The 13,549-nt window shown below is 43.2% G+C and overlaps 1 protein-coding gene across 2 annotated transcripts; it reads left to right on the top strand.

Moving 5' to 3' along the window:
• Positions 1-6,313: 6,313 nt before the first annotated feature.
• Positions 6,314-12,827, top strand: LOC101172090 (protocadherin-10). 2 transcript variants are annotated; one of them, XM_011480196.3, is made up of 5 exons: positions 6,316-9,059; positions 9,150-9,263; positions 11,417-11,475; positions 11,568-11,695; positions 11,998-12,827. In XM_011480196.3, the coding sequence occupies exons 1-5, from the start codon at positions 6,741-6,743 to the stop codon at positions 12,294-12,296; spliced, it is 2,919 nt and encodes a 972-aa protein (XP_011478498.1). In that variant the 5' UTR covers positions 6,316-6,740; the 3' UTR covers positions 12,297-12,827. The 2 variants fall into 2 exon arrangements, with proteins under 2 accessions (XP_004073500.1, XP_011478498.1); XM_004073452.4 differs by having other exon boundaries at positions 6,314-9,263.
• The last annotated feature ends 722 nt before the right edge of the window (positions 12,828-13,549 follow it).

Genomic DNA, 13,549 nt, shown 5'->3' with positions numbered 1-13,549 from the left:
AGCAATAAAAGTGAATATTTTTTAAATGATCACATCCTTTGCAAAAAATTATAGTATCATGAAGAGTAATCATTAAAGAAAAAAGTCTAAAGAAGAAGAAACTCCCACTGTCTGTCATACAGGTGTGTGAAATTTGTTCTCTGCATTTGGCCCATCCCCTGGGGGAGCTCGGGTCCGATTCCTGCGTGGCAGCCTTCCCCCTTACCAACCGAGCTGCCCAGCCGTTCATTAAGCAGAATTAAAAAGGGAGCCCACTGTTTAATTGATTTGAAGTATTCACTTGTTTATTTGTACATAAATTGGCGCTCATTAAACACAAGAACACGGACTTTCAAGAAATGTGATTATTCTGCAGCAATCTGCCCAAATGTCGCTATCATTCATATTTTTTAATTAAGTTTCACCAACTAATCATCTCCTAAACTCAATGCAGCAAGACTTTGCCACCTGTCATTAAATTGGTTCAGTTGGGTTACATTGTCTCAGTTCGGTTCAAAATGAAGCACCGCTGTTTAGTGCCAATACTTTGATTGGTTTGGGAAAAAAAAGTAAATACAGTAGGAACAAATCAGAACCGAAACTTAGCAGTTCTCATGACAAGTGATGTGTCAACCGGAAGAACACGTGTAATTTTCTTGGTGACACCACGTTAAAACAGCTCAGTTGGCAGTGTTGAACCAATAGTATTACTATATAAATTTTAGACACGTTGTTCTGCTGCATCGGTTTAGCTCAGCGGTTACTTCATCGTTTGTGTACGAAAAACTTTGTCTGTCCTCGCATAGACGGGTTCGACCGCGGGTGCCGTCCGATGTTTTTTTATTGTGGTAATTAAATGATTGACAGAAAAGGAAAATGGACTTACTGTTAAAACGTTTATACGTTTCTTGACTTTTGATGGGTAACAAAGGAAGAAAATACTTTCACTTTAGGTTGTACTGTAGGGTAAAATGTATTTTACGGTTTAAATTTGAAATAGTTGAAAATTCGATTGAGCCAATAGACAAAAAAAAACAAACAAAAAAAATTATAAAGTTTTGTATCTGTATAATTTCGGTCATTTTGTTGTGCAAGAAAGGTAAAAACAAAAACAAACTAACTAAAAAGTCTGAAATAGGTCACAAAAGCGTCATTTTACATAATTTAACAAAAGCTGAATACTATAGTTACATTGGTAATTGCATTAGTTATTTGGCCAAATCATTGGCCACTGGATTAAATAATAAAAAAAGCAAATTGAACGTTTAGTGAAGACCTTTGGTTCTGTTGACACGCTTAATTGCAATGAAGTCCAGTATCCAGCAGATGGCGCCACGAGATCACGTTTGCAATTAATAGCCTTCAAACTGTTTTAAAAAGTCCAAAGACTTGTGGGGCAACGGAAGATTTAGATACAGATTACACCTATTAAATATAAAAGTCTTCATGTTTTTTTTAAGTTTAGTATTTTAGAAGTTAGGGGGAAGTATCAAAAATAAAATATTTTTTTTAGAAACTCCTGATTTTGTGAGTAATATCAGGCCAACCTCCTGCACCTGAATGTGGATTAGACATAAGAGCTCAGTTTAGCCTATCATCATCCAAGTAGCTAAAAAGTGAAGTGGTCTACGTACAGAGATCATTGAGATGCAGAACATGGGTAATTTCTAGGGGTGTAATAATAATAGTAATAATAATAATAATAATAATAATAATAATAATAATAATAATAATAATAACAATAATAATAATAATAATAATAATGATGATAATAATAATAAACTTTATTTGTACAGCACCTTTCAAGATAAAAAGCACAAAGCGCTTCACAGTAAAACACGGTAAAACACAATAAAACACAGTAAAACACAGAGTACATAGAAAATTAAGAGAATGCTATTTTATAAAGATAGGATTTTAGCTGCTTTTTAAAAGAAAACACTGAGTCAGCAGATCCTAGGCTGAGAGGAAGGGAGTTCCAGAGGGATGGGGCCACTGCTGCAAAGGCTCTGTCACCTTTAGTTTTTAACCGAGTTCTCTTAACAACCAGCAAACTCTGGTCACATGAGCTCAGGGACCTGCTGGGAGTGTTTGGCTGCAAAAGGTCTTTTATGTAGACCGGTGCTTGGCTATTAAGAGCTGTGTATGTTAAAACCAGAATTTTAAAATGCACTCTGTAGCGGATGGGGAGCCAGTGCAGCTGGATTAACAACGGGGTGATGTGTGAAAACTTGGATGATTTAGTTAAAAGCCTTGCAGCAGCGTTCTGGACAACCTGGAGCCGTTCTAAAGATTTTTTGCTCAAGCATGTGAAGATGGAGTTGCAATAATCAAGACGAGATGAAATAATAGCGTGGATCAACATCTCCATCTCAGAACGTGAAACAATTGGATTCAGCTTTGCAATGTTTTTTAAATGATAAAAACAAGAACGTGACCCAACATGTGAGTCTGATAAAACCGGGTCCAGATTCACCCCAAGGTTCCTGACAGACGGCTTGATAGAGGAAGCAAGAGGACCATACCATTCATTTTAAAAACAATTTGATTTAATATTTGTGGTTGCCGATTCGATTTACTTTCAATTTTGTTCATTTTAAACAATATTGAGTGACCTAAAATGGATTGATCAAGGACGTGGAGATTGTCAATCAACTGAGGGACAAGGGGATCTAACTCTGTCATGGATTGTCGTTCCTCAACTCAAGGCGACTGCAAAGTTCCCCAGATGTCATCAACTCGGTTCACTTCGGTTCAGTTGTCTCAGTTCAGTTTCAACAGGGAAGACCTCCAACTTCACAATTAGCCAGAAGGTCATCATTGATCTCCTCCATAGTCCACAGACGTTCCTAAGGACGCTGGCTGTTCACAGAGCGCTGTGTCCAAGGAGACCAACGGAAAGTCTAATGGAAGGAGAAGATGCAGCAGCAAAAGAGACGACCATGAACTTCAGCAAATTATCAAAAGAACAAGATTGAAGAACCTGCAGACATCCAGAAAGAGGGGAATGAGGTGGAGGAACAGCTTCAAAAACCACATTCAGACACATTTAGGAGATGAACTATATCTATTGGGTTCCTTTGGTCAAACCACCTCTTAGCATGGACCAACGGAGGAAACAACTCAACAAATTTATCAAACAAATAAAAAAACGTAAAAAAAAATGTAAAACACAGTTGCTCAATTAATTTGTGATCAATAAATAATGTCAGGTAGAGCTTGATTAATTGCTTGAAAAAGAGAGGGAATAAGTGGATTTATAAAATCCCACCTCTACTGAGTGAATTCATTTGATAGTTTTACAGTTTTCCTAATCTGGTTCTGATCAGACAGATACTTTTCAAATTACAAAATCAAGTGCTTATTGATGATGGATTATAGTCAGAAAACATTCATTCATGATTTCAGTAAAGAGTAACAGTAACTGATATGTAATAATCATTGATGATTATTGGAATATATTATCAAATCAGATCGGTAATTATTGCCACACATTGTAGATCAAGTAAAGAAAATCAATAGCTTATTGATGTAATTGCAACATTTCAGTAATCATTATTGCACATTATACAATGTAATACTCATTGGTTGTGATTAAAAGAGCTTTGATTATTTCACCACAATCAAGGCGAATCAAGGTCCAAGGGTTTGGAGAAAGACTGGTAAGGATCAGAACCCATGCTGCTTACAGTCTAGTGTGAAATCTCTACAGTCAGTTATAATTTTGGCTCCAGCACTGGTGTTGGTAAACTCTGCTTTCTTCTATTCAAAATCACTGCAACAGTCTACCGGAATGTTCTAAAGGACTTCAGGATTCCTTCTGCTGAGGATCTGGATGGAGGTGCAGATTTTATCTTCCAGCAGGACCTTCCCCCTGCCCATATTGAAGTATTGAAGCATAAAAACGTTTGTAAAAACCTAGATGTAAATGTTTATTTGCGGTATATTCTAATATACTGAAATTCTGTTTTCGTGGGTTTTATGAGCTGGAACCCCAGTTTCTGTACTAAAAAACATACAATAAATATTGTGGCCTGAATCTATATGGAAGTTGTTTTGAATTATGGAAATGAACACACGTTCCTATGATAACTTATTATTATTTAGAAAAGGGTCTTTCCACCTTTTATACATTTAAAGATTAAATCCAGTAGATGGCGCCATTGGATCAGGAATAATTAGAAAAAGTTCATTTTCAATCTCACATTATTGAATTATTGCACAGATAAAAAACATCCTGTCCCTCATTCAGCTATGTATTTGTCCTGGGACTATTAAAGTATTTCTAAACCTACTTCTTCAGCTCTTCTCGGTCTCGGTTTGTCCTGACTCTCTCCATGGTCGAGTTTGCTGAAATTCCTTAAAAGTAATGGCTGTTTTTTTGTCAAACAATTGAGTGAGCCGAGCGATCGGGGCGGATGAAACCGGCTTAATGTTCCGTGTAATGCATGTTAATGTAACATGCACCAAGGGAGTGCCAGTCGGAGGGTTTCGGGATTATTTATCACAAAATATTTGTATTCTTCCGTCGGAGAACGGTTGATCCCGGATAGCTGCACACTAATCCCCTACTCTGTTAATTAAAAAGGAAGGCGAAAGCAATGGAACTGGTGGCAGGGATTTTTTCTTTTTCCAGAAATGTAATCATTTCTGGAGAAGCTTAACCATCTGCTTGAGGTTAAGTCTACAAGCAGATTGTGTTCTCTGCTTATTTAAACCTGGGGATTTCATTTTGTCATTTTTTTTCCTGAAAAAGCACCAGTGTTGCATTTAGGGCCTGCTTGTTGGTTGGAACTTTTTCTTTTATTAAAAGAAAGTGATACTTTGTGTACAGTGTCTGCTCCTAAAATGCTTTTTTCATATAGGAGGTGATTGTTTTATTTAGGGGAAACTTGGGACTTGTGTTGAGAGAATTTGATTTCCTTGAATGAAGGAGAATAAATCAAAAAGCTTCTGTTTGCTGAAGTTGTTCTCTTTGTTGCTCGAGAGAGTCACAAACAACCATTATTTCCACTTGAAGCACTCCCACTGCGTTCGTTTGATTCCTTTCTTTTGTAATGGAAAGATCACAGCAACATCAGCACCGCCTCAGATCTCACACCCGTCCAATTCTCAACAGAGGGTGCAGTTCTCCTGTTTGGGGGGAAATATATTAGGGAAAAAAATGTATAAAAAGATAACTCCATCTCTTGCAGGAAGTATAACATATCCGCTTCTTTTTTTCCCTTTAACCCCCCCCCCCCTCCCCACACACACACTCTCTAATCAACGGGCCCGGGGGGCCACGGCTGTGTCGTCAGTCCCAAGAAGAGACTTTCACATCTGAAGCTCTGTTTCCCATTAGGATGCAGCTCCAGTCCTACTGGAGACGAACTCCATTTCACAAAGGCATCCTTTAATTCCTCTTTTAGCCTCTCTTTCTTATCCATCTAACTGACCAGCACTGATTATAGCATTAAAAAAAATCATGATCTGCACTCTAAAGTGTTCTCCTCATCAGTTGCACACAAAAGCCGGTGTGCTTTCATCCTCTGCCGTCATTTCTAATCTGATTCAAACGTTTGTAGCCTTTTCATTCCTTTTCAAACGCCACAAAAACATCACCTATGGGATATTTATCTAATCCCTGCCATAATACCTGATATGAGGCAAGTGTGATTAAGGCTTTATACCGCTGCTTTTATGTTGATTGTGTTGAAACAAGCCCACTCAAGTGAATTAAAGTGGTGTAATGCGTGTTTATTTGCTGGTCATATAAATGTAAAAAAAAAAAAAAGATAGTTTTAAGCTCCACGAGGTCTCGCGCTTTCGCTTAAACGGTGATTAAAAATGGATGTCCTGACTTATCAAAGATTCTTTTTGTCACACACCAAAGCCCAACGCGCTTGTGATGATTAATGGATGGGGCTGTTTTGCAGTGCGGGCATTCATCTTCAAAGGGATCTAATTAAAAAGCATTATAAAGTCCCACGAGTACACTTGTAGTGGCCACCAGACCATTTGAGAGAAATGGAATGAGAGTTTTTTTTTTTGCTGTATTATTGTTGCCACAGAGTTCAACCCCCCCCCCCCCCCTCCCCACGAGATGCGATGAAAGGCATTTAAATCCTGTTGACTATCACTGTCATCTTCTAAGATTCCCTGGACATCGAGACAAATCCTTATCCGTCCTCATCTGGCGAGGAGATCCTCAGAAAACGACACCCACGACACAATTTGTCTTCTAATCCAAATCTGGCTCTGACGTCTGTTGTCAAAACTTACGCCCTCTCGTCTCTTTAATGGGTCAGACGGAACAGGCGCGAGGATGAGAAAGAGTTAAACGTCTTCAGTAATTAGAGCCGCACTTGGTGTCGGCGTCCTCCAATGGAGCTTCGAGGAGCTGCGTCCTCTCTCTTTCTCTCTCCCTAACTCACGCTCTCCTCTATCCACAGACACGCGCGCACGCAAACAGAGCGAGTGTGCGCTCCCCATCCTTACAGCTCCTCTGTGTGCCTAATACACCGGAAAATCAAAGCCCGAGCCTCCTCTGTTCACACACCGGCTGCGTTACGCACAGGCAAAACTGGGAGACGCGCCTCTTTTTCTCCTTTACTGTTCATTTTCCCTCCAAAGTTGTGCGCACACAGACGTGACGTGACAGTCCTGCATCTGATGATTTTGTTTGATTTTTTTCTTTTTTCAAACTCTGCCGGCTGTCCGCTGCGCTTCTTCCAAAGCCAAATATGTCTGGATGAGGTGATTTTACGCACGCTTCTGACATGGATCACAGACTCTCCAGACGCAGCTGGCTGCCGGTGACAAGTCTGGTTATATGCCTGCTGCTCTGCGCTTGTGTGGTGGACTTGGTTCTGGCACAAATACGCTACTCCATTCCAGAGGAGCTGGAACACGGAGCCTTTGTGGGAAACATTGCAGAGGACCTGGGTCTGGATGTTGCCAAACTGTCAGCCCGTCGATTTCGAATAGTTTCTGGCGCAAAGAAGCAGTATTTAGAGGTGAACTTGGAAAATGGCATTCTCTTCGTCAACGAAAAGATAGACAGAGAGGAGCTCTGCGAACGAAGTCCGAGCTGTTTTCTGCACTTACAAGTGGTGATTGAAAACCCACTAGAGCTGTACAGAGTGGAAGTGGAAATTTTAGATGTGAACGACAACTCTCCAACTTTTCCGTGGAGTGAGTTCAACCTGGACATCACGGAGTCCGCTTCCCCCGGTTCACGTTTCCCGTTAGAGAGCGCGCAGGATCAGGATGTGGGCACCAACTCTCTGCGTTCTTACCAGCTCAGCGCAAACCAGCACTTCGTGTTGAACATCCAGACGCGCAATGACGGGAGCAAGTTTGCCGAGCTCGTGCTGGACACACCGTTGGACCGAGAGCAGCAGAAACGGCACGAGATGGTTCTCACTGCCTTGGATGGAGGTTCGCCGGAGCGCTCAGGGACTGCGCTGATAACGGTCACAGTGTTAGACGCAAATGACAACGTGCCCATGTTTGACCGCTCAGTTTACCGAGCAAGCCTGGTGGAAAACGCACCGAGAGGGACGCTGGTACTGAAATTAAACGCAACAGACCTGGATGAGGGCACGAACGGGGAGGTCACTTATGCGTTTAGTGGACACGCGCCGCTCAAGGTGCGCGAACTGTTCAGCGTGGACCCGTACATGGGTGAAATCCGAGTCAGAGGCGTTGTGGACTACGAAAAAGCCAGCGTGTATGAGCTTTACGTGCAGGCAAAAGACAGGGGGCCATCCGCTGTGGCGGTGCACAGTAAAGTGCTGGTGGACATCCTGGATGTTAATGACAACGCCCCCGAAGTCATCCTCACATCAGTCTCCACACCTGTGCAGGAAGACGCGCCGCCGGGTACGGTGATAGCCGTGATTAGCGTCATGGACCGAGACTCGGGGGAGAATGGGAACGTGGACTGCCAGATCCCCAGCAATGTCCCCTTTCAGCTCCATTCGTCTTTCAAAAACTATTACACTTTAGTTACGAGCGAGTTTCTGGACAGAGAAGCTACGTCTGAGTACAATGTGACCCTCACAGCTCGGGATCTGGGCTCCCCTTCTTTGTCCACCAGGAAAACAATCCTGGTTCAAGTGTCTGACATCAACGACAATCCCCCGCGGTTCTCTCAGCCTTCATACACAGTTTATGTGACCGAGAATAACGCCCCGGGCGCTTCCATTTGCTCCGTTAATGCATTCGACCCCGATTCCAACCAGAACGCATATCTTTCCTATTCTATTCTGGAGGGTCAGATCCAGGGCATGCCAGTGTCCACTTATGTCTCCATCAATTCAGACAACGGCAACATCTACGCTCTGCGCTCCTTTGATTACGAGCAGCTGAGAAACTTTCAGATTCTAGTGCAGGCGCAGGACGCTGGTTTCCCCCCTCTGGCCAGCAATGTCACAGTTAACGTCTTTGTCTTGGACCAGAACGATAACGCACCTGTGATCGTTTCCCCTTTACCCAAAAACGGCACGGTGGCCTCAGAGGTGGTTCCGCGCTCAGTGGACGCGGGATACCTGGTGACTCAAATAACCGCTTTAGACGCAGATGCGGGGCAGAACTCCCGCCTGTCCTACCAGGTGCTCCAGGCGACAGACCCGGGGCTGTTCAGTGTGGCTTTGTACACAGGGGAAATCAGAACTATACGCCGATTAGTAGAAAGAGACGCAACAAGGCAGAGGCTGGTCATTTTAGTCAAAGACAACGGGCAGCCGCCGCTCTCAGCCACCGTTTCCATTGTCCTCACGGTGGTAGACAGCGTCCCTGAGTCGCTGTCAGATTTCGGAGACCTCACGCTCAGTCCACAGCCCCCCTCAAACGTTGCTCTCTACTTGATCGTGTCACTGAGCACGATATCCCTTATATTCCTGGTTGTCATCATCATCCTGGCTGCGGTCAAGTGTTACAAGGACAGAGAGACCCACAGCGGCTACAACCTGCCTCCCTTCTCTTGCTGCTGCTGCGGGGGGTTTCAACCGGAGCCGCCCACGGAGGTGTTTAAAAAATCCAACATCAACCTGCAGATTTCGTCCGCAGCCAAAGTGCCTCCAAACTGTATGGAGGTGAATGGAAATAGCAGTGTGTCTCAGTCATATTGTTATAAAGTGTGTCTGACCCCCGAATCAGCCAAAAGTGACTTTATGTTTCTGAAGCCGTGCAGCCCGAGCAGCACGCCGAGGAACAACGAGGCGAAGAGCGCGGAAAACTCGTGGAACGCGCACAACCGGAGCGCATCCGTGAACAACGGAGCCACAACTCCCAGCGAGGTACAGTCCTATCCATACCTTTTGTTTCCTATAACAACAAAAAGAATCCAAATCCAGACTTTGACCTTTGGGAGCATGAAGGTCAAATCCATGCCACTGAGGTTCAAAGTCAATTTAAGGACATACTCCCCCTCCCCTCCCTTCTACTGATGGAACTCATCATACAGTTTCTATTTTAATTTAATCTCCATTGTGGTAACGTTCTGCACACAAGAACACGATGAAACGACATGGGATTACATTTTAATAGACACTTTAATGAAGGTGTAAAGCCCATTCTTGTGAGGAGGATGTGCACAGAATGAAGTGAGACTTCAGATGTGAGTGCAGCTCGAACAGTCTCCCCCCATTTCCGTGCTGGTGATAATTAAATCTCACTTAAAATAACTGGAATTGGCAATCTGCGTAAATCAGTGTTACTACCTCAGTTTAATGAAGGGGAGAGACGGCGCGCACCTGCTTCCAGCGCGTCCACTTAAGTTTGAAGAAGATGCTCTGTGCGCTAAAGTAAATAGTTTGGCTCCAGACAAATGGAGCGGTCAGCTGTGGAGCGCGTCTTTCTACTCTGGAACTAACAATGTAGGACGTCTATCCTCACTAACTGTGCCTCAAGGGCACAAGGACGACCGAGCCACTCAAAGGGGAGGAGGAGGAGAAGTAGAGGAATGGGGAAGTGTGTATGTTTAGTGTGTGTGCGTGATGGGGAGGAGGAGCGGGTGTGTGTCAATTATTGATGAGAAATGGCAAATGGCCGGTTTTGGAGAGACACTGGAGGACATCAAGGGGAGGGGGCAAGGAGAAAGAGGGGGGGGGGGGTGCAAGGACATGACTGAACTGAAACGTGGACAGCCTGTAGATCGGACACGTTGCTGTTTTCTGGATATGAGAGGCTAGAAAGACAGAGAGAGAGAGAAAGAGAAGATGTGGTTTCATATTTGCCAAGCGAGGGCGGGGGTGTAATCGAAGAACACAGAGGGAAGGAGACAATGAGAGAGGGCATTCACAGCAGCAGGATGTCTACAGCGTTGTGCCTTAATCCTAACAGACGGAGCAGCAGACCGTAAATGTGTGCGTAATGCGGATTCTCGCCAAAACGCAGAGAGGACACAGAGTCAGCGCTCTCACGCCAGAGTCCGGCGGGCAGGGCGAGATGTCACCCGCGCAAACACCCCTGGCCACCAGAGGGATTTCGAGGTCACGGTGATTGTTCCGCCTGCAGCGATGCTCCTGCAGGAGAGAGTGTCCTTCCTCTTACAAATTGGTTCCACTAATTCAACCCGAGTCCCTCGGCTCACACTTACACGAGCCCCCCAGAGGTCGGCAGTGGCACATAAAAGACAAATGACAGGATAACACTTTAGGTATTATATATAAATCTTAGGCACGGGCCTGCTTAAGCTATAGCAACTCCAAGGTGAAAGGATTAAACACATTTAAAAGCTGCAGGACTGATGAGGATGCGCGCTGCGCCCGGCTCCATGCAGAGCGCAGAGATGCTGTATTCCGGCTGCAAGGGCAGCAAACTTTTAAGAGGCTCTTTCTGAGAGTTTTAATTAAAAACCTTGCTCGAGGAGCATCAAAATATTAATGCAAAATGATGCATAAAAATCTACAAAACAATGACGTGTGTAATTATTTTAATTTGCTGCTTGGCACGGTTTCCTTTGAAGATTAAAATCGTGTTTCGTTTCATCCCGGTGGGGTTCTAATTGGTTTTGTGCATAGTTTGCAAAGAGAGCATTTTAAATACCGATTCTAATACGCTTACCTCGCGTTCTCTTTGTTTATAGCTGTGGGTATATTAATAGAGCATGCATTAATACGACCCGTCAGCTCTGGAGTAAATATCACTTCGCTTCTCTGCTTTACCTCCCTCCACACTGACGATTAAAGCCCAAACTGTGAAGATTCGTTGCTGAAGGGACCGCGCACTCTGCCAAACTGCCACTAGATGGCAGCAAAGGTCCATCAAAAATTATGATCAAGTTCAGCACAAACAGCCTTCATGACTAAGATAACAAGCTATCACACTTGGTAAACGAATTATTTTTTAATGGAACTAAACAAATCAACAGATTAATGACAACATAATGTTTATCAATTAAAATCTTTTAATAATGTAGTTTTTTATGCCTATATTTTTGTACTTTCAGCTGAAGCAGCCAAACACAGACTGGACTCTCACAAAGAATCAGAATTCATCCATCAAAAGGTATCATTCTGACTCTTTTTAAATAATCCAACACAGATTGTGTAGCAACATTATCATTTTAAATGACATGTTCTCTTGTCATTTATCTGCAGTTACAACTCCATTAACATGGATGGCACCCTCATGCGCAAGGCCATGCATGCAGACCCTGACAACTATGTGACTTCCATGGCACCTGGCCAGTACTGGACCTGGGGTACTCATATGAAAAGCATGAAAGGCAAGATAGGCCGGATGATATTGATCGTCAAAAAAACAGCAGTTTTTTTTGTGTTCATTCAACCTTTTTTCCCTCAAGTAATTATGTTCTGTTCTCCTAGAAAAGGATCACATTCAGCACAAATGTGCTGTTTTAATCATTTTCTCACTGACCTCTTCTTCAGCTGCATAAAGTTGTTTTCTCTCCTTACTGCAATCCACCTGACCCTGATTTGCATAAGCCGTATGCAAATGAACGTAGCCTTGTTGCAGTAAGGTCAGTAGTGTATAATAAGCTGTTACCTCTTCCCTCCTTTCTTACAGAGTATAAGATGTCACCCTCACCAACTGGAATCTCCTCTCGCCCCTGGACTCCTCGATGCACACCCCCTCCACAGCAGCAGCAGCCGCCCATCCCCCCCCATCCGCACCCACCACCCGACTACCACCACAATGTGTACATTCCCGGCACTCCATCAGGCTTTTGCACTCTCCGGCCCGCCGTGCAGAGAAGCGAGCTGGACGTTCACAACTCCTTCTCCACATTCGGGAAGAAGCGGCGTCTTCAGATGTCCCCCCAGGGCGAGGCTGCGATGATAAATAATGACCTGTACAATGACTGAGGTTCCAGCGACAGCCTGACTGGATAATCGCAGTGATGGATGACATTGTGAAAACAGAGGGAGGCATCATTCAGTGCATAAATGAATTACCATATGATTTAGACCTACTATGACAAATGAAAAGGGGATTAAGTGAGTGGACAATCTATTGTGGAGAAGTTTAATCTGACATGGCACCGTGTCATTACCAATGTATATGACTAGTATTATCACTGTTACTGTCATTTAAACTGTTACTATGATTATATTATTTAGACAATCAATACAGAACAGCAGGTCCACCCAAATGTTTTTAAAACCATGAATTATTTTGCACATTTGTATGAATTCATATTTTGGTTAAACAAATAATAACTGTCTTTTGTTTTTGTATGTATGATTGCTAACAAAGCTTCTGTAAATATGACAAATATCGTGTAAATGTATATGCAAGCTGCATTATGATGCAGACTATACTGAAATAACGGGGGGGCATACCTCCTCACACGTACTGTATACATTTATCAAAGTAAAGTATTTTTTCCACCTTGTCTTTTCTGACTCTTTCACATGCCTATGAAATCATTGGTGATTCAATAAGACCAGGATTTTCTCTGCTATGTTTGCTGGATCAATAAAGCAGATATAGTTACGACGTTTACTCATTTGTGCTAAACTAGATCACGTTTTATTTTTATTTTTTCAGCAGAAAAAGTTTTGCAGAGACTTTCACAAGCTTTTTTGCCTTGCTAAGCTGTTTTTTCATGGTAAGAAATAAACATCGTAAAATGCTAACATATGCTAATTGGAGCACTTGCATTTCCATTTGCCCGCAGAGAATACCAGGGTTCATTAACTGAACAAACAGAACCCCCCTCTCTTGAAATATCACTTTAATTAAGACCACGAACATGAATACAAGCTTTGGGAGAAGCAGGGGATCAACTGCAAATGCCACACCTGAATAAAAGCCACAGGGGCCAGTGGCTACTCTTTCTCCGTGCCCTTTTACAAACTTCTAGGGGAACACACTCCTATCAGCAACAGATGAGAGTGGGCCAACGGCCAGGAATGAGCAGGGTAATTAGGTTGTCCTATGAGTGGAACTGAAATAATTCTGTTAATAAGGAAACTGGTGTCCACAGAGAGCATGGGGTTGGTGGATGGGGAGAAGGCAGACTAACCTTTTCTGCAGCAGGCAATCCACTGGGCTGACTGCAGGGGCAGCCATATTTAGGTCAGCTTGGCTTATTTTCAGAATAGTTAGGGCAAAT

This window comes from Oryzias latipes, chromosome 10 (genome assembly GCF_002234675.1).
Source record: "Oryzias latipes chromosome 10, ASM223467v1".
NCBI classification, from domain to species: domain Eukaryota; kingdom Metazoa; phylum Chordata; class Actinopteri; order Beloniformes; family Adrianichthyidae; genus Oryzias; species Oryzias latipes.
The sequence above is the reverse complement of the archived record's forward strand: the minus strand, read 5'-3'. Positions and strand labels throughout refer to the sequence as shown.

Excerpts from the sequence above, each read along its gene's own strand:
- LOC101172090 (XM_004073452.4), top strand. The coding sequence starts at position 6,741 with ATGGATCACAGACTCTCCAGACGCAGCTGGCTGCCGGTGACAAGTCTG. Across the intron at positions 11,476-11,567 it reads CAGAATTCATCCATCAAAAG|TTACAACTCCATTAACATGG; the intron begins GTATCATTCTGA and ends ATTTATCTGCAG. Across the intron at positions 11,696-11,997 it reads TCATATGAAAAGCATGAAAG|AGTATAAGATGTCACCCTCA; the intron begins GCAAGATAGGCC and ends CCTTTCTTACAG.